Genomic DNA, 23,444 nt, shown 5'->3' with positions numbered 1-23,444 from the left:
CGTAACTGCTCACTACAACAACTTCCTCTGCATGTTTCCTGCACCTGAAACACAGCTCACTATGCTCTGTGTGTTCCCACTTCAACGAAGAGCATCTGTTCTCCTCCCTCTACCTTCGTCCTGCAGAGCAATGGTCTACATGCTTCCACCCTGGCCCTTGAGCTCTGGCCTCTTGACAACACAGCAGACTGAGCCAGTTAAGTCACACCATGACATCCTCTTATGTTCAAATCTCACCAAAGATATTCTTGGTCTTTTTCAAAGTCTTTTTCACAGTTCTACCTACTTCTCTACCCTTATCTCCTCTCATTTACTCTGCTCCAACTACAGTAGCCTCCTGAGTATTTCCAGAACACTCCAAGCCCATCTTTTTTTATTTTTAAAGTGAGAGTTGTAATGTTTATTTCAAGTTCTCTTTTTATCTTTTTTGCCACACCTGTGGCAATATGGAAGTTCCTGGGCCAGGTACTGAACCTGTGCCACAGCAGTGACCCAAACAACAGTGGTGAAAGCACAGAAGCCTTAACCCACGAGGCAACCGGAGAACTCCTAAGCCCATCATTCTTGTATCAGGTCTATCTGTGCTCAAACGACATGCTGATGGCATTCCCTAACCTAGTCTGTATGTCTCCTCCTCATTAGCAGGTCAGCTCCTCAAGAGTCGGAATTGGTGTCTGTCGTACACAGTGCTGCACCCCCCTGGCTGGCACTTAGTACATTACATGCTCAATGGAGAAATGACCCACTAACTCATTTACTCACTAGAAGCAGAGTGATGGCAAGGACAGCTAATGACCCTTATCATCCCAGCCAAGTGTCTGGGACACAGCATGTACTCAGACTTTCAATTAAGAGATTAATAAATGCACAGAGGAATAAAGAGAAGAAAAAAACAAGAAAGTGGGTTTAATTTACAAATGTCCTAAACTCTGTCCTCTTTAGAACAAATTTGTTTTTGATATATTAACACCTAATTTAGAAACATAGCCATCAAATGTTATCCTTTCTGAAAGAGTGACAAATTCTCTTTATATTCATTGTGATTTCAGAACAGGCTCTGAGAATCAGTACCAAGTGACTGTTGCAATACACAAATCTGTTTCCCATGGCACAAATACCATCTTCACCTCTAATGCTGGTGTCTCCTTGTAGTTATCTTCAGAATGGCAGTAATATTAGAACTACAACCATCTAGCCATAGTAAATATGGGCAACGTTAATATTTTTCTGCCACAAAGGAAGACTTTAAAGTTACTGAAAAATTTTTAAATGGCATTAAGTATCACAGTTCATAAATGAAAAGAAATCCTTACTTTATGTAGTTGAAATCAGCTTTTAGATTGAGAGAAGTACTGCTGGTACTCTTTTTCAAGTCATGGATAGCATTCTGCCATTCCTGTACAGCAGTCCAATCGGCAATTGCAATGTAGCACTCACATGCTTTATTTCCCAAATAATTTATAACCTCAGGAGAAGAGTCAGTTGGTTTGGACAGCACAGTTTTTCTGGATTCACCTGATTTTATAAAATAAAAAAAGATCCAAAGCAGTTATAAACATTTCAAAGAGTACAGATAGCTAAAAATATACAGTAAGACCATTAGCACAAACTATTCGACCACAACTTTTTACTTAAACCCTGAATGCTCACCGTTCAAAGAATGTTTGGGGCTGGCACTGTTACGCCCAGTATTAGCCAATGTGAGAACAGACTTGTCAAAGCTGGAGATGCAGCAATCCACACCTGTCATGGCACACAGGTGCTCCTGGTACTCCACGGAGGCCTTTTCAAACCTTCAACACAAGTCCAAACAGTCTCATTGTAAAATTATCCACATATTTCATTTCTCCCAAAGATGGAAAGAATAAGTTATTCTATAAATTGAGCTAAGACAATGACTAGGCGGCATGGGATTGAGGGGGAATAATGAGATCTCTTCCTCATAAAAAATGAAAATAAATTCAAAGATGGTTAAATATATAAGAAAATAGACATAACAGAAAATATCAGTATCTGATCTAATGTGTACAAAATCTAAGAAGAAGAATTAATAATACAAGAAAAGAATACATAAAGTAACAGATCTAATGACATAATTTAATATTTCTGGGCATCAAAAAATAAACCCACCATAAATATTTAAAACAAGCTACAAATCAAGAAATTAGATAGCATCGATAATCTTGGTGTATAATAAAATCTCACAGATCAATAACCAAAAATACTCTGAAAAATGAAAAGTCACAGAGACATATATAATCTATGTTTTTAAATATCAAAAATGGTCAATAACATATAAGGAAAGCTCTACTATTATTAATAAAGAAATGTAAATTAAAACAAACATTTTCACCAATATGATAACAGGGTTCTTGCTTCTCAGTGGCCTTCTGTGTACAAAGGTGAAGGGAAGGCATTGATTTACTGTTAGGAATACAAATCAGAACCATCTTCTTCTGTAGTAAAAATTAGCAATAGTATGTATCACAGTGTCATGGTCTACAGCCTTTCTTCTAGTAAATCAACTTGTAGGAATGCATTCGAAGAAAACAATCACAGCCATAAACAAAGGATGAAGTGCCATGGTTCTTAAAGATTAGTAAAAACATCAGAATAACCTTACTGGGGAGTTCCTATTGTGGCTTAGAGGTAACGAATCCAACTAGTATACACGAGGATGTAGGTTCCATCCGCAGCTCTGCTCAATGGGTTAAGGATCCAGTGTTGCCAAGAGCTGTGGTGTAGGTCACAGATGTGGCTCAGATCCCATGTGGCTGGGACTGCGGTGTAGGCCAGAAGCTGTAGGTCTGATCTAAAACCTAGCCTAGGAACGTCCATGTGCCACGGGTTCGACTCTAAAAAGCCAAAAAAAAAAAAAAAAAAAAAAAAAGCCCTCATTGTAAAATATTTAACATGGCAAAATATTTTTTAAAATACTGCTGAGTAGGAGTTCCTGTTATGGCACACTGGGAACAAATTTGACTGGTATCCATGAGGATGAGGGTTTGATCCCTGGCCTTGCTCAGTGGGTTAAGGATCTGGTGTTGCCATGAGCTGTGGTGAGGTCACAGATAAGGCTTGGATCCAGAGTTGCTGTGGCTGTGACGTAGGCTGACAACTGTAGCTCCAATTTGACCTCTAGCCTGGGAACTTCCATATGCAGGTGTGGCCCTAAAAAGCAAAATAATAATAATAATAATAATTTCAGAAAAAAAATAAAAAACTGCTGAATAGAGAAAGCAAAACCATGTGACCAATGGAAACACTGCTATTTCTGTGAAAAGAGGGTAGAAAACTATACATAAAAGAAAAAAGAAGGCATATACACCAAAACCAAAAGTTACCGCTCATGAATGGAATTATAAGCCATTCTTTGCTTTTCCCTACATTTTCCAGATTTGGTTAAACTTACATAATTTATACACAGACCATCATGGCACATGCTCATTTACTTCACTTAAGATGCCTCCTACACTTCAATTACTGAAATTGAACAAAGCTGTTTTAATGTTTAATTACAATGCCAGTACTGCAAAAAAAATTTTAACATAAAGAAATCTTATCATTCATTTCCTTCCAACTTACCTCCCTTCAGCCTGTTGGGCCACTGAATTAATCCAGAGAAGATTTTTTCCAACGATGGAAGATGACCAGACAGCAATTCCTTGTATAGCTTCTGGACAATGAAGTTCACACAGTGCTTCTACCACCATCATGATAGTTACTTCCAATTCATTCCCCTGAAAAGTGTTATTCAGAAAAATCAATCACAGGAGTTCCTGTTGTGGCTCAGCAGTAACGACCCCAACTAGTATCCATGAGGACTCGTGTTTGAACCCTGGCCCTTCTCAGTGGGTTCAGGATCCAGCATTGCTGCAAGCTGCAGCATAGTTCGCAGATACAGCTAGGATCTGGTGAGTCTGTGGCATAGGCTGGCAGCTGATTCAACTCCTAGCCTGGGAACTTCTATATGCTGAAGATGCAGCCCTAAAAAAAGAAAAAAAATTTAAAAATTTTTTTTTTTTTTGCTTTTTAGGGCCACACGCATGGCACATGGAGGTTCCCAGGCTAGGGATCTAGTTGGAGCTACAGCTGCCAGCCTACACCACAGACACAGCAACATCAGATCAGATCTGAGCTTGAAACCTACACCACAGCTCATGGCAATGCAGGATCCTTAACCCACTGAGCAAGGCCAGGGATTGAACCCAAAACCTCGTGGTTCCTACTCAGATTGTTAACCACTGAGCCACGATGAGAACTCCGCCCTGATTTTTCTAATTAACAGATTTAATTAACTCCACATAGACCATTTTACCTGAGATGGATTTGTCTTCATTTCCGTAAGCAAATCAAAGCCATGTCTCACTGTCACAGCAGGCTGGCCGGCTAACAATCCAACCCTCATGATGGAGAGTCGGATTCGGGTCAGCCAGTCTTGACAAGTCTGGCGGTTGGTATAGAAAAAAGTCCTAATGACCTTTAGAATAAAGAGAAAGAAAGAGCTCAGGACTGGGTCAAATTATAGGCATAAATGTCTCAAATACACATAAAACACAGACACAAGTCCAGTGTGATTTCAGCTCTGCACGTACTGCCAGGTTTGAGCATGAAACTGCTGCAAAGCAACCTGTAGTTACTGAAACCAACCTTGGGAGGTGATGTCAACGCATTGGCACATCCCTCATATGCATTATACATTAACTTCTCCAGGTTTTCCAGATACTGCAGAAGAAGCACAAGTCTAAGCTGGTTGCTACTGTGGCCTTCATCATTGTCTGCAGTTGTCCACTGACTAACATCCTGATCAGGGTTTAAGGTGTGAGCTGCAAGACTTCTGATGATACCTAAAACCAAAGACAACATTCTGAATTTAAAAGGAATCTTCAAAGATCCTAGAAGTTCTTGGAAATAATTTCACAAATTCACATTTATCAAGTATCCTCTATACATCCATCATTTAAAAACAAAACACCTAACATGAAAGATCTCTTCATTTTTAGAGGAAAAAAAAATTTTTCTCTACATAAATCCTTGAAGTTTGTGACGAAAAACAGATAAACACAATGCTGCCAACACAACTATTCAATGAAAGCTTTTGCTTCTTATTTTTTGGCCACACCCACAGCATGCAGAAGTTCCCAGACCAGGGATCGAACCTGAGTCACAGCAGTGACAACACCAGATCCTTAACCCACTAAGCCACCAGCAAACTCCAATGGAAGTTCACACTGGAGTTCATATCACATATCTAGAACATTAATAAAGCACTAAAGAAAAAAAATCATGTACTCTCAAATTTTTGTTTCAATAAAGTAAGAAATTCTTACCTAAGCTTCAAAGTATTTACATACCAAAGTTTGAAAAAAGCACAGAGTCAATTACCTTCAATTGTCTGGAAGGTATCCTGAGCTCTGCCCAGTGGAGTTCTCAACTTAGAAAGGACAGTGAACTGTGCTGCTTCCCAAATAGCCCACTGCCAAAGGACAGCATCTGTCTTTAGAAGATTGCGGGGAATTGTTGATTGGTCACGTTTATCCAGTCTCTGGCAGCTGTAGAACAATCTTTCTAACCAATTGTCCTTCCTGGGAAAAGCAGTTTCATATTTAACAGACAATGACAATTTATGACAACGACGTAATTATGTTAAAAAAAAATTGCAAGGAAAATGGGAGCAGGAGAACCACAATTTTCCCAACTTGAAAAATGCCAAAACACATACAACTGGGAAGCACATTATATCCCCACCTCTCACTTTGAGGAGGACTTCTCCATTTGAAACAGGATAGCACAGGTGTGGATGGATTATCAGAGTAAAAGGCTCATGGCAATTTGGCTATCAACATAAAATAGTTGCTGCAACTAAACATCCCCAGAATGTGTATGCCCTCAGGCCCCTCCCAACGCACTGATGACTAAGTCAGATAAGTGAACTGTCAACCACATTTCACCATCAATTTCAAAGCCCATTTTTATTTCTGCAGATGCTATCTTCAAAGCAATTCTTTCTACTACTGAGAACTAAAATTACCCATTTGAGAAGACTGTTACTTCTATGCTGCCATCCCTGACATATTTTCTCCTCATCAATGGGCACAGGGTCAAGATATTCAAGTATATTTAAATTACTTTTCTAAGATGAAAGTCAAAGAAATGTCTTACCCCGTTCTATGAGAGTTCCCATACAAAATAAAACTAATAACATCAGAGAAATCTTGTGGGTGGAATGTATTACTTGGTGCTTTACTCATGTGACTTCTTAATGCTAAAGAAATTTCTTGAATTTCTGTGTGATTGTTATTGCTGTAGACAGAAAACAAAGTCAGTGTTACGTGAAATGCTTTAAAGGGTTAGTTCATACTGTAAATGAATTATTTCCTTGCTAACTAAATTTGAAAGTAAAAAATGAAGAAAATTAAACAGATATAGAGATATTACTACAGCTTTGAAATTTTAGGTTCTTAAAGCACCAAAATTAACCCAATCAAAAACTATACAAGAATATAGTTTAGTTTTTCAAATTGTAACTACTGAGAAATACATTTTGGCCCTATATGCATTATTCTGTACTAATGATCATGAGCTTATAAGTGAATAAACATTATAAATTTTTGTTATTTCCTTCTAGACCTGTGTAATTTGATCCTTTGACATTTTGTCAATGAGAAGTGCCATACAAGATGTGACATCAATTCACTGAAAGGCAGCTTGTCTTATCCTAAACTAAATATAGCGGGATGTCTTTGCACTGACACAATTCTTATACCTCAAGACAACATCTAAAGGAATTGACTTCAATAGCTTTCCAAATGCCTGGCGAATACGAGTTCCACTATGGACTAGTTGAACACGGCAAACATCAACACACCTACAAAAAAATTAAATAGATAAGACAAGTGCGGCAACATGTCTAATTTATTAGGGCCAGGGTCAAAAGACTGGATCATTAATCCATACCTCTGTAAAAGATCATCCGGTAAAGACGAGGACAAAGCATGTAGACTGCTGCAGGCTTGCAGACAGATATTCACATCTTCAACAAGAGCTGTTAAAAATTTAAAGATACTTTCAGCTTGCCAAAAAAAGTTATATGCTATTATGTCATAATTTTCTGAATACATTCATTTCAACAATGAGTGCCTACTATACATGAGGGGCTGCTCCCAGCTGGAATCTGCGCTGGCAGTAACATACGGAAAAAGGATACAGTCAACAAAATCCACTTAGGGTGACTAGTTTTCACCTGAAACTTTCTCTGAAGGAAATTTCTTTCTTTCTTCTTCTTCTTCTTATTTTTTTGGCTTTTTAGGGCCATACCCATGGCCTAAGGAAGTTCCCAGGCTAGGGATCAAATAAGAGCTACAGCTGCCGGCCTACACCAGAGCCACAGCAGCTGGGGTCTAAGCCGTGACTGCGACCTACACCACAGCTCATGCCAACGTTGGATCCCCAACCCACTGAGTGAGGCTGGTGATCAAACCCGTATCCTCACAGATACTAGTCGGATTCGTTTCTGACCAACCACAACGGGAATTCTCACTCTAAAAGCAATATATATATATATATATATATATATATATATATATATATATATATATATATTTTTTTTTTTTTTTGTCTTTTTGCTTTTTCTAGGGCCACTCCCACAGCATATGGAGGTTCCCAGGCTAGAGGTCAAATCAGAGCTGTAGCCACCAGCCTACACCACAGCCACAGCAACTCAGTATCCGAGCCACGTCTGTGACCTAAACCACATCTCACGGCAACGCCGGATCCTTAACCCACTGAGCGAGGCCAGAGATCAAACCCGCAACCCCATGGTTCCTAGTCGCATTCGTTAACCACTGAGCCATGACAGGAACTCCTCTAAAAGCAATTTTAAAAGTAGATGGAATGTATAAATATTCAGGTAAGCTTAAAAATGTAACAATCACCTAGAACAACTTAATTTTCACAAATTAAGCAAACAAAAACAAAAACAGACTATGCATTTGTCATTAAAATGGAGATTACACATTTCCAGTCATGAAGAACACACAAGTGACTATCTTTCTCCCGTTACCAAAGATCGGTTTTAAGCACTGATTAACAAAATTAAAGAACCACAGAAACTTACTGTTGGCTAAAAGGCCTTTGGAAAACTTATGGAAAGATGGCAGAGAGAATAAAGGTGCGTATGTTTCAGACTTCTTCATTAAAACAGCCACTTCCAAAGCCCAGGTCATTAACAGTTTCCTGAAACACAAAATATACAGTTAATTTTACATTAAAAAAAACAAAAACAAAAAACAGAAAACAACCTGAAAAACCTATTTTTTTTTTTTTTTTGGCTGCACTATCAGTATGTAGAGGTTCCTGGGCCAGGGATCAAACCCATGCCACAGCAAGGACCCAATCCTCTGCAGTGACAACACCAGACCCTTAACCCACTACGCCATAAAAGAACTCTCAAAAAAATCTATTCTTTTTACATCAGTTTTCTTTTATTTTTTAAAAATACCTAAGGTACAAGAAAGAAATACTAGGAGTTCCTGTCATGGTTCAGTGGAAATGAATCTGACTAGCTTTCATGAGGATGAGGGTTCGATCTCTAGTCTCGTTCAATGGGTTAAGGATCCAGCGTTGCTATGAGCTGTAGTGTAGGTCGCAGATGGGGCTCAGATCCTGCGTTGCTGTGGCTGTGGTGTAGGCCAGCAGCTGCAGCTCTGATTGGACCCCTAGCCTGGGAACCTTCATATGCTGTGAGTACAGCCTAAAAAAACAAAAAACAAAAGAAAAGCAAATAATAAAACTATGCAAATTTCTTTGTCAAAACTGTCTTTTAAGAAACACCACCACCACCAAACGAGCATAAATTGCAGCAAAAGATATTTTAAAATCTCTATAGGTACATTCTTCTGTAAAATGTTGCAGAATGGGGAAGTTTCATACAATTCTTTCAGGAAAGAAGTTCTAGGTTAAATAATAAAACAAAACTGTAAAGTGCTTCAAAATGAAGAAGCCACTCTATTCCACCTTGATAGTTTTCATTTCTTTTTTTCAAATTATGAAGCCAAATTAACAAAAGAAAGAAATAATTGTCTTTTTTTTTTTTTCGGTCTTTTTTTAGGGCTACACCCGCGGCACATGGAGGTTCCCAGGCTAGGGGGTCTAATCAGAGCTACAGCTGCCAGCCTATACCAGAGCCACTGCAACACCAGATCCTTAATCCGCTGGGCAAGGCCAGGGATCAAACCCGCAACCTCATCGTTCCTAGTCAGATTTGTTTCCACTGCACCACGACGGGAACTCCAAGAAAGAAATAATTAATATTATAAAATGTTAGTTACCTTGTGTCCTGGTTAAGATTATCCTTCTTTAGTAATATTCCCAAGAGATTTAATATAATTGAGAAATGTTTTTTGGTGGCTGTGGTTACAGTACTAATCACGGCTCCATCAAACAAAGATGGGGACGAAGAACTCAGACTACTAGATATAAAGTGGTCATGCCTAGAAGACAAAATTTGGGTCATCTTTTCATCTCTCTTTAAAAGAAAAACAAAGAGTGATTTCAAACTTAAATCGACACTTATTTTTCAAAATGTATACTCAAAAGGACCCATCTAGCCCTTAAAATTTTTTTTCGTAAGAAGTATTTGTAAATATATTACCTAGTACAATGTGAATACAACGTGTAGAGCACTGCATACTGAATGGCAGGGAAGTGAACGGCCAGGTCACCATGCACAATCATCAGATTCTTACTCAGGAGTGCAAAGACGGTTGGAGACAGCGCCCACATCTGATGACGTATAAAAGAAAGTAAATGTTGGGCTATGCCACGACATACACAAGCATTCAAAAAATATACCCTTCAAAACATGCCTACATATTTTTAAAAATTAAAACGACAGATTTAAATTTGGAAACAATCTAGTACATTAACCCTAGGGTGGGCAAACATTTGTTGCGACGATAAGAGAGTAATAAGTAGCTTAGGCTGCAGTTCCTGTCATGGCTCAGCAATAACAAAACTGACTAGGATCCATGAGGATGTGGGTTCAACCCCTGGCCTTGCTCAGTGGGTTAAGGACCTGCGTAGCTGTGGCTGTGGTGCAGGGTGGCAACTACAGCTCCAATTCGACCCCTAGCCTGCGAACCTCGATATGCTGCAAGCAAGGCCCTAAAAAGCAAGTAAATAAATAAATAAATATCTCAGCCTTTGCAGGTTACATGACACCTCTGCTACAATGTCCAACTCCTCAACTCTACACAAAAAACAGGAATGAAAATAGCTATGTTCTTCCAATAAAAATTCTTCACAAAAACAGGTGACACTGGTGATGGGCCAATCCTGTGAATATACTAAAAATCATTGGATTATATACTTTAAATGGGTATTATATAGTATGTGAATTATATTTCAATGAAGTCTTTTTTTTCTTTTTCTTTTTAGGGCGGCACCCGTGGCATATGGAAGTTTGCAGGCTAGGAGTCTAACCGGAGCTGCAGTTGCTGGCCTACACCACAGCCACAGCAAAGCCAGATCCAAGCCACATCTCCAACCTCACAGCAACACTGGATCCTGAACCCACTGAGTGGGGAGCCAGGGACTGAACCCACATCCTCATGGATGCTAGCCAGGTTCACTACCACTGAGCCACAACAAAAACTCCAATAAAGTTTTTTGTTTGTTTTTAATAAAGAAAAAAAAAGTTCTCTAGTGGCTCAGTGGCTAAGGATATGGCATTGTCATTGCTGTGGCTCAGGTTCAATCCCTGGCCCAGGAACTTCCCCATGCTGTGGGCATGGCTGAAAACATTTTTTTTTTTTTTTTTTTTTTTTTTTTTTTTTGTTAATTTTAAAAAAGGGGAAAAAAAAACCCAAGCAACCAGGCAGTGGGCCATCTGGTCCATGGACTGTCTAGTCTAAACAAAGCCCTTATACATTTCAACGCAGCAGATCATTTTCCCTCAATGTTCCACATACTACAAACGGCAGGTTGCCCTGCCCAATAAGAAAAGGGGACAGCCTGCCACTCTAAGCCTTCCCCATCCTCTCCTTTCTTCCTACTGCTAAGACACTCCTTTCCCCTGCCTGCCCTATCTCAAACCCGTCCCGTTTCCACAGTGCAGGATGTGAACTTCCTCAAATGTAAACACAATGTGAATTCCTCAACAATCAGATTTCAGAATGCAGAGAAAGGAAAAGTCTACTGCAGCCTTCCAACCTAAGACATCGCTGGCAGTGAGGGAGAGAGCAGCTACGCAGGGACCCGAGGCAATGTGATCTACAAATACAGAGAGTATGCAAGCATAAGCATCAAATGCTGACTTTTCCCTCCCTTCTCTCCCAGAAAACATTTCCCCTTAACTATATCCCATTACTTTTCATTTTAAGTAATGTTTTTCAATCCTGCAGGTCTCATAGAAGGGAAAAACATACTAACCACAGCAAAAATTATAAATCAAAAAAGCACTTTTTAAAGGAGTGAAATGTAAACATGCAATAAGAAGCCTAAATGTGAAGAAAACAAAGCAACTGTAAGTAAATACTAACCCCAATTAGTGAATTTTTAGCATTCCCAATTGTAGTCAGAGCACTGAGGTCAAATATAACTACAAATTTTGCATTGTCTACGTTGAATAAATGATTCTTAAAAGCCTCATGTTTTATTTCAGAACAGGCATCGGGAAGTTGTAGACTATGTAGCAGGTTGTTTAGGGCACAAGTCATTTCTCCCAAAATTAATTTATAGGCAGTCTCCAAAACAGGAATATTCTTCAGGCTGAGCACTGCTTGATAAACAGCATGGGCTACAGCAACAACCTTAAAAAACAAAATTCAGGAAAGTGATATTTAAATGGAAAGTATATTACTATATGCACAATAGTGAGGATGCAAATGAGTTTAAGACAGATAAATTCACTGTCCAAAACACCAAAGATCTTAATTTTTTAAAAAGCAACTTAGAGAAGCTACATATATCAGTGAGCTTTTAAAAAACTACAAAGCTTTATTACAAATAAAAAGGGCCCTCTAAACTAAAAATGATAACGTGAGACTTCTTAAAAGGCCCCCTCCTTTAAAAAAACCAGTATTAGAACACGTAACAGCAGTTTATTAAGACAGGTTTCCCACATCTACTTGGAAAGTCTGTAGTGGCTTTGACTGGGAGTTGGATAAGAAGCTACTGAGGAAGTTTTATTTGCTACATACACAGTATTTCTGCATTCATAAAAGTCAAACAAGTATTTTTGTAAAAACAAATGATGAAAATCCAAAAAAACTATCTGCACATCGTTCATCAAGGTATACAATATGACAATCAACAAGTATTAAGTGAATCATTATAATTTCTATATTCTAAATCAACTACTTACCATTTCAACTTCATTTGTGTAGCATACTACGCAGCATGAATCAAACTCCTCAATGACTTAAGTTCTTAAAAGTCTGAATAATGGTATCACTTACCTCTTTTTCTTTATGATAACGCAAAAATAGTAGTTTAGATGATGGTATAAATAGTTTTTCTACAAATGATGAAGGCAATTTTGTATTTATCTGTTCAACAATCTAAAAGAATAAAATAAAACAAGCTATCAATTCACAAAAGAACATGGATGAACCTTAAATGCATATTGCTAAGTGAAAAAAACCAATGTGAAAAGGCTACGTACTGTATAATTCTAACTATATGACATTCTGAAAAAGGCAAAACATGAGCTCCCGATGGGGCTCAGTGGATAAGAATCTGACTACTATAAATCAATCCCTGGCCTTGCACAGTGAGATAAGAATCTTGGGTTGCTGTGAGCTGTGGTGTAGGTCACAGACGCAGCTCAGATCTGGTGTTGCTGAGGCTGTGGTGAAGGCCAGCGGCTACAGCTCCTATTCGACCCCTAGCCTGGGAACCTCCACATGCGGTAGGTGTGGCCCTAAAAAAGACAAAAAAAAATTTTTTTTAAGTAAAAAAGACAAAACAATGCAGATGGTAAAAAATCAGTGGGTGCCAGCCATTAGAGGGGTGAGAAGAGGTAGAACATAAGAGATTTTTAGGGCAGTGAAACCCTTCCATAAAATATTGTAATGGTGAATACATGGCATTATACACTTGCCAAAACCCACAGAATGTACAATACAAGGTAAACCCTAGAGTACTATGGACTTGAGTTAATAATACTGTGTTGGAGTTCCTGCTGTGGCACAACAGGATTGGCAGCATCTCAGGGCACTGGGACGCAGACTGGATCCCCGGCCCAGCACAGTGGTTTAAGGATTTGAGTTCCTGAAGCTGGGGCATAGGTCGCAACTGTGGATTGGATCTGATCCCTGGCCTGGGAACTCCATATGCTACAGGGTGGCCAAAAAAGAAAAAGTCAATTTGTCTCATCAGTTGTAATGAATGTACCACACTAAAGCAAGATATTAATAATAATAGAGGATACTACTGGGGGTGAGAGATTATATGGTAACTCTTTTTTTCCTGTAAACCAAAAAAACTGCTCTGAAAAATATCTATTAGAGAAAAAAAATAATACATATAAACTATATTTTCAGGTCTTAACATTACAACATTAAAATGTTTAGATACCAAAATAGGATACAAGTATTTACACGTTTTTTGTCTTTTTAGGGCTGCACCTGTGGCATATGGAAGTTCCCAGGCTAGGCATTGAATGGGAGCTGCAGCTGCAGGCCTACGCCACAGCCACAGCAATGCCAGATTCGAGCCATAATTGCAACCTACACCACAGCTCATGGCAAGGCAGGATCCTTAACCCACTGAGTGGGGCCAGGGATCAAACCCGAATCCTCATGGGTACTAGTCGGGTTCATTACAGCTGATTCACCACAGAACTCCTGTATTTACACTTAAACATGGCTATTTTTTACATTGGCAAAGGGAAGTCTAACAATGGCAGCAATGTTCAGCATTATGATTTGACCTCTAGCCTGGGAACTTCCATATGCTGCGGGTGTGGCCCTAAAAAGAGTTGGGGGGGGGGGGAGCCACACTGAAATGAGCTACCAAACACTAAAAGTAAATAGATACTACAGCAAAAGCAAACTAGATTATATAAATAAGACTAATTAAGGCAAAAAAAGAAAAATCAAACCCAAACAATTTAAGGGCCTGAATAAACACATTAAAATGCAACAAAAAAGAATTCACATACCAATGTGAGTAAATTCAAGACTGAGATGATATAATCTGTACCACAAGTCTGGCAATTCTCCAGCTGATCTAATCCATATGTAATGACCATGTCACAATGTATAGTCATGCTAGGATCCAAGCTGCCGAGCAAAACACCAACACACTCATTAGCAGCTGTCAACACAGCCTCAGAAAAAAACACCTGGTTTGCAGCCGTCACACATCTCATTACTCTGTACAGAACCTGTAAATAGGGAAAACAAGCAGCCTTTTAAAAAAACTCATATTCCTCCACAGAGCAAGAAAATATTTTCTATTTAATGCAGTTTCAACTGAAAATTAACTGTCTGCCTTGCCAACAGTCTCTTAATATTCTAGTTCTCAGTGGCTGAATAATAAGGGTATCTTTGGTACAATACATAAGAAAGATCTTGCCTAAAGAATTCTAAAGTACTACTGTGACAGGCAATGAAATCTGTCATCCTCTCTTTCCCTTACACCCAATTCTTCTTCCCCCACCAAAGTCACTAAAAGGCTGAAGTTCAAAATCTTTTATAATAGTCATGAAATATACCAGAAACATATTAACGTATTAACAGCATGGGAATAACCTGCCATGAGAATAACTTTCCATAATCCATTAAGTGGACTTTTAATCAATTTTTTTAAACTAAATATCGGGACAGCTTATGAAAGTTCACATATTGATGGTTTCTTTGTAAAGATAAATATTACCATTCATAACATATAATACCTATTTAAAGCTTATAAAAATCATATCATTTCCAACCAAAACCCACTAAACTATAGTAGTCAACATTAATTTTCTAATAAAAATAAGAGGAAAGAACAAGTTGATATCAAAGAATATTTACCAAAATTTCCTGTAACATTCAACTACTACATATAGGTTTTTGGTATATTTTTAAAACCTATATATAGGTTTAAAGGACCTAAAAGACAGTTTTTGGCAAAACCTAAAAGACCTTTATAAAAAGTGCATTTATGGAGTTCCTGTCGTGGCACAGGGGAACGAATGTGACTAGGAACCATGAGGTTGTGGGTTCGATCCTTGACCTCACTCAGTGGGTTAAGGACCCAGTGTTGCCATGAGCTGTGGCTGTAGCTACAGCTCCAACTGGACTCCTGGCCTGGGAATCTCCATATGCCACGGGTGTGGCCATAGAAAAGACAAAAAGACAAAAAAAAAAAAAAAAAAGGATACATTCTTGTCTTTTTGTTTTACATCCAGGTTAAGTGCTTTTATTTCAACACTGATGAAGTCATCAATCACCTTTTAGACAGTAACAATAAGATACTTTAAATCACTCTGATCAGTTTTAGGAGTTCCTGTCGTGGCGCAGTGGTTAACGAATCCGACTGGGAACCATGAGGTTGCGGGTTCGATCCCTGCCCTTGCTCAGTGGGTTAAGGATCTGGCGTTGCCGTGAGCTGTGGTGCGGGTAGCAGACGAGGCTTGGATCCTGCGTTGCTGCGGCTCTGGCGTAGGCCGGTGGCTACAGCTCCAATTCGACCCCTAACCTGGGAACCTCCATATGCTGTGGGAGCAGCCCAAGAAAAGGCAAAAAGACAAAAAAAAAAAAAAAATCACTTTGATCAGTTTTAAAACATCAACATGCTGGTTTTAAAAAATTATCTTCAGGATCTGACATTTCTTGTCAAATACACAATTAACTTACCAAGAGATAATTAATGCCCTATTTTATCTAGCAATATGTTCAACAGAAGTGCATGATCATCAAAGGTAAAATTTTACACTAACAATAAAATTTTAATCATTCAGGTTAAATCTTTAAAGAATTTAATCACGCAGGTTTCTCCCTTCTAATTCAAGCAGAGTATAATCACAGGGGTTCAATTCTCATGTCTGTTACACTGAACCACTCACTGGACTGTAATCCAGTGCAGCTCATGTCCAGGGCTGCTGCCATGCTACAATCTAGCTACCTCTTATTAATTGGTCTCCCACTACTACAGATGTTCTATATATCTGAAGTCCTTATACCTTTATATCCTTTGATGACAGGCTGTCAAGTTATTTCATCTTGACATGCTTAGAGAAAATTCCTTTCCTTTTTTTTTTTTTTTTTGGGCTGCACTTGCAGACGTTCCCCAGCCAGGAACTGAAACTGCGCCACACCAGCGACCTGAGCCATTGCAGTGACAACCCAATGACCTGCTGCATCACAAGGGAACGCCTAAGAAAAGTACTTTTCGAGGCTTTCTCTATAAATGAAATAGACTATTCACTTATAAACCAAAAGGAGAAAAATTAAAAGGAAACACAATTTTAAAGCAAAACTTATTATTAAAAAACTAAAGCCTAAGACTTTAGCATTATGTGTTAAAAATAAGAATGAATGCACCTACAAAAAAATCTCCTAAAAGAGGAATTCCTGCTAAGGTAAAACAGGATTGGTGCATCTCTGAAACACTGGGATGCAGGTTTGATCACCAGCCAGGCACAGTGGGTTAAGGATGCAGCATTGCCACAGCTGTGGTGTTATGTCGGCTCAGATCAGATCCCTGGCTTGAGAACTCCGTATGCTGCAGGGTGACAAAAAAAAAAAAAAGGAAGGAAGGGAGGGAAGAAGGAAGAAAACAAGGAAGTTCCCATCACGGCTCAGTGGTAACGAACCCAACTAGGATCCATGAGGATGAGGGTTCGATCCCTGGCCTCGATCAGTGGGTTAAGGATCTGGCATTGCTGTGAGCTATGGTGTAGGTTGCACACGTGGCTCAGATCCTGGGTTGCTGTGGCTGTGGTGTAGGCTGGCAGTGCAGCTCCAATTCGACCCCTAGCCTGGGAACTTCCATATGCCTCCATATAAAGCAAAAAAAGGAGTTCCTGTCATGGCTCAGTGGTTAATGAATCCAACTAGGAACCATGAGGTTTCGGTCGATCCCTGGCCTTGCTCAGTGGGTTAAGGATTCAGTGTTGCCGTGAGCTGCGGTAGAGGTTGCAGACTCGGCTTGGATTCAGTGTTGCTGTGGCTCTGGTGTAGGTCGGTAGTTACAGCTCCGATTCGACCCCTAGCCTGAGAAACTCCATATGCCGCAGGTGCAGCCCAAGAAATGGCAAAAAGACCAAAAATAAAAGAAAAAGAAAAAAAAAAGAAAACAATAATCTCCTAAAAGAAGTTCACGGACATTTAAAATTTCACAGTATACTTTTCTTCATGGGGGGGGGGCTGAACGGGAGTGGGATATAGAATTCCCTACTTTTCTGGTTATTTAAGAAAATAAGCAGACACATACACATATGCTAAACAAACGAAGGGTTAAAAACACAGTTCACTAGGTAAAGAGAAGCATTTAAAATAAAAAGTCATTTTTGTTGACTGATACTAAAGACTACTAAACTTACATCTGTTACATATGCCTCTGTAATTGGAGGACCCCGAATTGGGCTGAAACGTTCCCCAATGCTTCTCACCACAGTACTGAATACCCGGAGGAGAGCTGCCAGCTTTGGTAAGGACACTGACGGAGGAGGAACGTCTTCATCCACTGACTCCCCGGAGGCCACATGGCTGAGGTCCTAGATGTGAATTTACAGCATTCTTAAGTAGGAAAATTGTTTACAAAACAAACAAAAAGGAACTCCCAATTTTTAAATCAATTCGCTTTATAATAGAATTTTACAAATGAAGAGGCCTATGAGAAAAGGAAAAGGGGATATAAATAAAAAGTGGGTTTTACTTCTCTAATTATTTAAATAAGCCAATTTTAACCTCAACAGTTAAGGAAATAACCTCTTATACCAACTCAGATAGGTACTGAGAAGAAAATAAATTCTACTATGTAAACTATAGTTATATTATACATGTATAAATAGAGCCAGGGAATTTTTGCCATTCCTGAATTGGGCTTTGCTAAAATCTCCTTCCAGGTATTTTGTAAGCCTCTGAATTCAACAATTAGTTAAGCCAATATTATGCACATGAAGATCAAGGGGGATTGGGGTGGGGGGATTTTAAGATCTTATAAGGCCTACAGATTTATAATCTAGTCGAGAAAATTAGATATACTCAAAGGAAAATATAAGCAAAACATGGCGTAGCATCAAACAATCAAAGAGAATTAGATCTCTGCAAACTTGAATGAGTGGCTTATGAAAAGCAGGTGGGCTAGGAATCAAGCCATTCTAGGTGTTTTGCATAAGCAAAAGAATATGTGTCAGCAAACTATTTCCTCATTTTTCTCTGAAAGGAAGCAAACAGACTGGTACCGTTGGAAATAGTGACTTGTTTGCTGGAAAAAAGCAAAAGTATAAAGAAAAGATAAAGCTGGAGTTCTGGTCATGGCACATCGGAAACAAATCCGACTAGGAACCATGAAGCTGCGGGTTCAATCCTTGGCCTGGCTCAGTGGGTTAAGGATCCGGCATTGCTATGAGCTGTGGTGTAAGTCGCAGATGTGGCTCGGATCCTGTGCTGCTGTGGCTCTGGTGTAGGCCAGCAGCTGTAGCTCCAATTGGACTCCTAGCCTGGGGACCTCCATATGCCATGGGTGTGACCCTAAAATGTAAAAAAAAAAAAAAAAAAGATAAAGCTAAATCTTTATGGAAGCCTAGACCACCAAAGAAGTATTAAGCTAATTACTTAGTGTAGGTAACACTAAGAGATTCAGACATGGCCGTGATGATGGCCAAGAAATCCAAGCAGCAACAACAGAGACTCCAGTCACACTCTTGAAGCTGCTATACTCAAAAGGTGGCTGAAGCCAAGCCTGTCCTCTGAAGCATGATCTAAGATCGCCAATAGAAGTAAGAAGAGAGACTGCAGGGGCTTTTATATGACATCAATTCACCTTCTTTATAACCAAAAAAAAAAACAAAAAAAAGAGTGAACCACAACTGAAGAAAATATCTTCAGAAAACTATCAGCTACCAAGATTATTTTCAAGCATTGGGAAATGAGGCCTGCAATTTTTCCCTCTCTCCGGTAATTCAGATATAACTTAAAAACATCTTCAAAAAAATTAAATATTGCAATGCTCTTGTAATTTTTGCTTAAATGTCAAATGATCTGAATTATTTTTATTTTTGCCTTTTTCTTAACTAAAATCCTAAGAAATTACTTAAAAAGTACTCACCTCAGCATATGCCTCCATGTCCTCTAGAAACTGACCAAGAAGAGTGGTAGAAAATGCAAGATCAGCTACCCAGAATGGCTCCAAACTCTGCAACCACCCTAGGAATCGGATAAGAAATTTTAAAGGGTAGGAAAAATTTTTATTTTATTTTTTTAGGCAAGAAATAGATTTATTAGTATAGGATGCTTGTGAGAAATGCAAGCGGGCAGGCACAGAAGCTCTCTCTCTCTCTCTCTTTTTTTTTTTTTGGCAAGAAATAGATTTATTAAGATAGGATGCTTGTGAGAGAGGAAAAAATTTTAAAGTCCAAGTTTAAAAAAATATGTAAGAGACTTACTTCTATAAAGGTATCTAAGTTTTCAAATTGCCTACTCTTTTTTTTTTTTTTTTGGTCTTTTTAGGGCTGCACCAGCAGCATATGCAGGTTCCCAGGCTAGGGGTCAAATCAGAGCCGTAGGTGCTGGCCTACACCACAGCCACAGCAACTTGGGATCCAAGCTGCATCTACAACCTACATCACAGCTCACAGCAACGCAGATCCTTAACCCACTGAGCAAGGCCAGGGATGAAACGTGCATCCTCATGGATGCTAGACAGATTCGTTTCCACTGAGCCATGATGGGAACTCCATGTTGCCTACTCTTGAAACATGCCCTACACATCAGAAAATATTATAACTATAAACTGTCAAATATACTGATAAACCCACTACCTCTCAACACCACAGAAATGAAAATTCTCCAGAAATTAAAATACAATTTCACATCCTTATTTTTCTTTTTTTGTAGATTTAACAGCATACTGTCACTACTAACATGGCTTAGACTAAAATGCCCCAATCCACAACTACCATGGCTTTCGCCTCTGGCCACCAAAAGTATACATTCATCTCCTTGGGAGAAATGGCACCACTTACCAGTGGAAGTGAGAGAACTATTCTCACCCGTATATCTTAATTTCAAAAGTTTACTGCATCAAATAAGCTACAAGAAACTATAGCACCTGGAATAAGCTGAAATTTCCAAGTCATACAAGTGAGTCATGAACTGGTAAAAAAATTTTTTCTTTATCGTTTATGACAATCCTCCAAATTAATCCATTTGTTTGTTTTGAAATCACTAGAAAAATAATAAATCACAAATATCCAGAATCTTTCATCCTACACTTCAGAGTATTGCCATTATCTCTTCCTAGGAGTGCACACAAGAAACGACTGGAGATAAAATCCTTACTCACAGGTGCAACATTACAAACTATACTCACTCTCCCTTTTTGCTTTGAAAAGATAAATTTAGCTAACAAGTAATATTCACCAAAATATATCTCTGAAGGAATTCTTTTTCTTTCAATATCAAAGAAGCAGTATTAACAGCTGGTCTTTGTGAGACCAGCACCCCTTACCACAATATTTAAATGACTGACATGTGCTGAACAACTCACCAGACACCTGCTGTGTGAGGGAAGGCTTCTGAGTATGATCTATATGCCATCCGACTAATATATCAACTGTATCCTGGATGGAGACAAAGAGGAGATTAGTCATTTTAAGGCTTTACTACTGTTCCATCTGTGGACCATTTCACAGTTAAGAGATCCTAGAAAGAGCATCTTACAGCCTACCTACCTGACAGTATAAAAACTTAAGGGGGGGGGGGCAAGAGAATAATGGAACTTCATTTAAGACACTGATGAAACGCTATCTCTTTCTTTAACTATTTTAAGAGATTAGTTTAAGTACAGGTGGTACTTTTTTTTAAAATGAAAACTGTATTATTGCATCATTCAATCCTGGACCTTAAAACTGATTATATTCAAAGCAGCAGAAGCTTTTGTTTTCTAACTCCCCAGGTCCTCATATATGCAACCAATCTCTCTAACCCCATCATCTGAAAAGAGAGGGTTGGGGAACTCACCCTAAAATTAGTGCTGAAAATATGAGGGTAACATCGAGCTACCAAAAGAATGCACTTAACACATTTGCAAAGTAATTCTGGTGTATCCACATTTTCAAGAATGGACTGCAGGCTGGTCATTACAAGCTAAAAAAACAAAAGTTACAAACCGTGAACATTCAATCAAAACGAGAGAAATGAATACATTAGGTTTATTATTTACTAGGAACTATATATATAACTGATTATGAATCAAAGAAAATAAATCCTATAGTTTTAGTTAGGATCTCCCTAATGGCCTAGTAGGTTAAGGATCTAGCATCGTCACTGCTGTGGTTTGGGTCACTGCTGTGGCCACTGCTGGAAACATGGGTGCAACAGAAAAAAAGAAAACATTTCAAACCACTAAGATATTAGGCTGAAAATAAACACTGTTTTTCCCTTCTTTAATGTCTGTTAACATTATTCCTAAGTGCCCTCTTCAATACCATGGCTGTGATTAAAATGTCAAGTACAAAAACTAAAATGTGCTTGGGAAACTTGTCTTTAAAGTACCAGGATATTGGGAGTTCCTGACGTGGCTTAGTGGTAACAAGCCTGACTAGGATCCAAGAGGGTACGGGTTCAATCCCTGGCCTTGCTCAGTGGGTTAAAGACCTGGCGTTGCCATGAGCTGTGGTGTAGGTTACAGATGCAGCTAGGGTCTGGTGCTGCTGTGGCTGTGGTGTAGGCCAGCAGCTCTAGATACAATTAGACCCCTAGCCTGGGAACTTCCATATGCCTCAAGTGAAACCTTAAAAAAAAAGCAAAAAAAAAAAAAAAAAAAAAAAAAATACCAGGATATTTTCCAATTCAAAATACAGAGCAAATGTTGTACAATCTATAGTTTAAGATATTAGTACTTACTTCAAATTGGAATGATTTAAAGATTAGAATGACCCCAACACATGAATGACACAGAGGCTCATGTTACCATTAAATATACATATATTTTAAAAATAAATATGTGGCATACTACTTATCGAATATTTTGCAGCTGTTAAAAACCCATTTTTTCCCTAAAAGGAAAGCTCTTCTTTACAAAAGAACGCTACAAATACAGAAGAAATGCTAGAACTAGAAAACCACCACTTTCAAACAGCCTATGCCGTCATCTATGCAAGGTACAGAATATGAATGGATGCTAAAATCAAGCAAAATACCATGAAAAAAACAGGCTATTCAGAAGTTCTCACGGTATCATGTCCAGATTACTCATTAATTACAAAGGGAGATGTGTGTAATTTACTTTCAAATGATTCAACAAAAAAAATCACTGGTATGAGTATGTATCGAAATAACTACTACAGCAAAATGTTAACAAGTGACAGATCTGCCAAGATATACGGGTGTTCACTGTTTTGGCCCATCTGTTTTCCTATGGATTTGAAATTTCTTCAAATAAATACTTGGGGAAATGTTCATAATATAAAAGATGTATGTGGGAGTTCCCATTGTGGCTCAGTGGAAATGAACCTGACTAGTATCCATGAGCACGCAGGTTTGACTCCTGACCTCACTGAGTTAAGGAGGTCAGGAGTTGCCATGAGCTATGGTGTAGGCAGATGGAATAGCTCTGATTTGACCCCCTAGCCTGGGAATCTCCATATGCCACGAGTGCAGCCCTAAACAAACAAACAAAAAGACCAAAAAAAACACCCCACTTATTTTAAATCTACCTTTAATGTATATCCTTTACTCAAATTCAGAAAGCAGAATTTTATTTACATCAATGTACTTATCAGTAGATAACCCCTACTCTAAGTTTCCTTTCCCAAGCTCCCCCATAAGGATCTGTGTGTGTTAAGGACAACATTCTTCCCAAGTACATCATCAGTCCCCCCATCCTCCCCTCACTCTTACCTGCATTACAGATGAAAAGGCTTTCTTTTCTCCTACAGTCTCTAGTGCTTTGTAGGTGGCACATAAGTAGAGAAGTTTCACTTCATCTTTTGCAGATGAGCTAAATTTGCTAAAAATCCATTTGAAGATCTTCTCGGCCTCATAGCTCAGAGAAGCACAAAGAAGGCCAAGACAGCAAGCTCCCTCCTGTCTCAACTCCTGAAGCAATTTGCTACTGTTTTTTTTTTAATTGTAAACAAAACAAACAAAACACAAAAAGCTTAAGCTGTCAAAGATGACAAGAATGACACATCTTACAATAGAATGTCTAAATGATTATTAAATTTCTGTTCAACTACACCAAAGGCTGAAATTTTATCCCCTTAAGTAGTCTCTCTCTATCCTGCA

The 23,444-nt window shown here is 38.7% G+C and overlaps 1 protein-coding gene across 6 annotated transcripts in view; it reads right to left on the bottom strand.

Moving 5' to 3' along the window:
* SMG1 (SMG1, nonsense mediated mRNA decay associated PI3K related kinase) overlaps window positions 1-23,444 on the bottom strand; it is a 104,450-nt gene that overhangs the window by 46,987 nt on the left and 34,019 nt on the right. For 5 of the 6 annotated variants that reach the window (XM_021086547.1, XM_021086548.1, XM_021086549.1 and 2 more), the window contains 20 exons: window positions 23,058-23,271; window positions 21,177-21,302; window positions 20,704-20,776; window positions 19,264-19,361; window positions 17,534-17,707; window positions 14,165-14,389; window positions 12,459-12,560; window positions 11,541-11,810; window positions 9,653-9,783; window positions 9,330-9,491; window positions 8,117-8,235; window positions 6,958-7,045; window positions 6,767-6,868; window positions 6,163-6,303; window positions 5,386-5,585; window positions 4,651-4,847; window positions 4,319-4,480; window positions 3,586-3,740; window positions 1,651-1,793; window positions 1,314-1,515 (listed from right to left, as the gene is read on the bottom strand). In XM_021086547.1, coding sequence (XP_020942206.1) covers window positions 1,314-1,515; window positions 1,651-1,793; window positions 3,586-3,740; window positions 4,319-4,480; window positions 4,651-4,847; window positions 5,386-5,585; window positions 6,163-6,303; window positions 6,767-6,868; window positions 6,958-7,045; window positions 8,117-8,235; window positions 9,330-9,491; window positions 9,653-9,783; window positions 11,541-11,810; window positions 12,459-12,560; window positions 14,165-14,389; window positions 17,534-17,707; window positions 19,264-19,361; window positions 20,704-20,776; window positions 21,177-21,302; window positions 23,058-23,271 — 3,084 coding nt within the window. The remainder of the gene's footprint in view (window positions 1-1,313; window positions 1,516-1,650; window positions 1,794-3,585; window positions 3,741-4,318; window positions 4,481-4,650; window positions 4,848-5,385; window positions 5,586-6,162; window positions 6,304-6,766; window positions 6,869-6,957; window positions 7,046-8,116; window positions 8,236-9,329; window positions 9,492-9,652; window positions 9,784-11,540; window positions 11,811-12,458; window positions 12,561-14,164; window positions 14,390-17,533; window positions 17,708-19,263; window positions 19,362-20,703; window positions 20,777-21,176; window positions 21,303-23,057; window positions 23,272-23,444) is intronic. The other variant, XM_021086552.1, reaches the window with a different exon arrangement.

Source organism: Sus scrofa, chromosome 3 (genome assembly GCF_000003025.6).
Source record: "Sus scrofa isolate TJ Tabasco breed Duroc chromosome 3, Sscrofa11.1, whole genome shotgun sequence".
In the NCBI taxonomy this organism is placed as follows: domain Eukaryota; kingdom Metazoa; phylum Chordata; class Mammalia; order Artiodactyla; family Suidae; genus Sus; species Sus scrofa.
The sequence above is the reverse complement of the archived record's forward strand: the minus strand, read 5'-3'. Positions and strand labels throughout refer to the sequence as shown.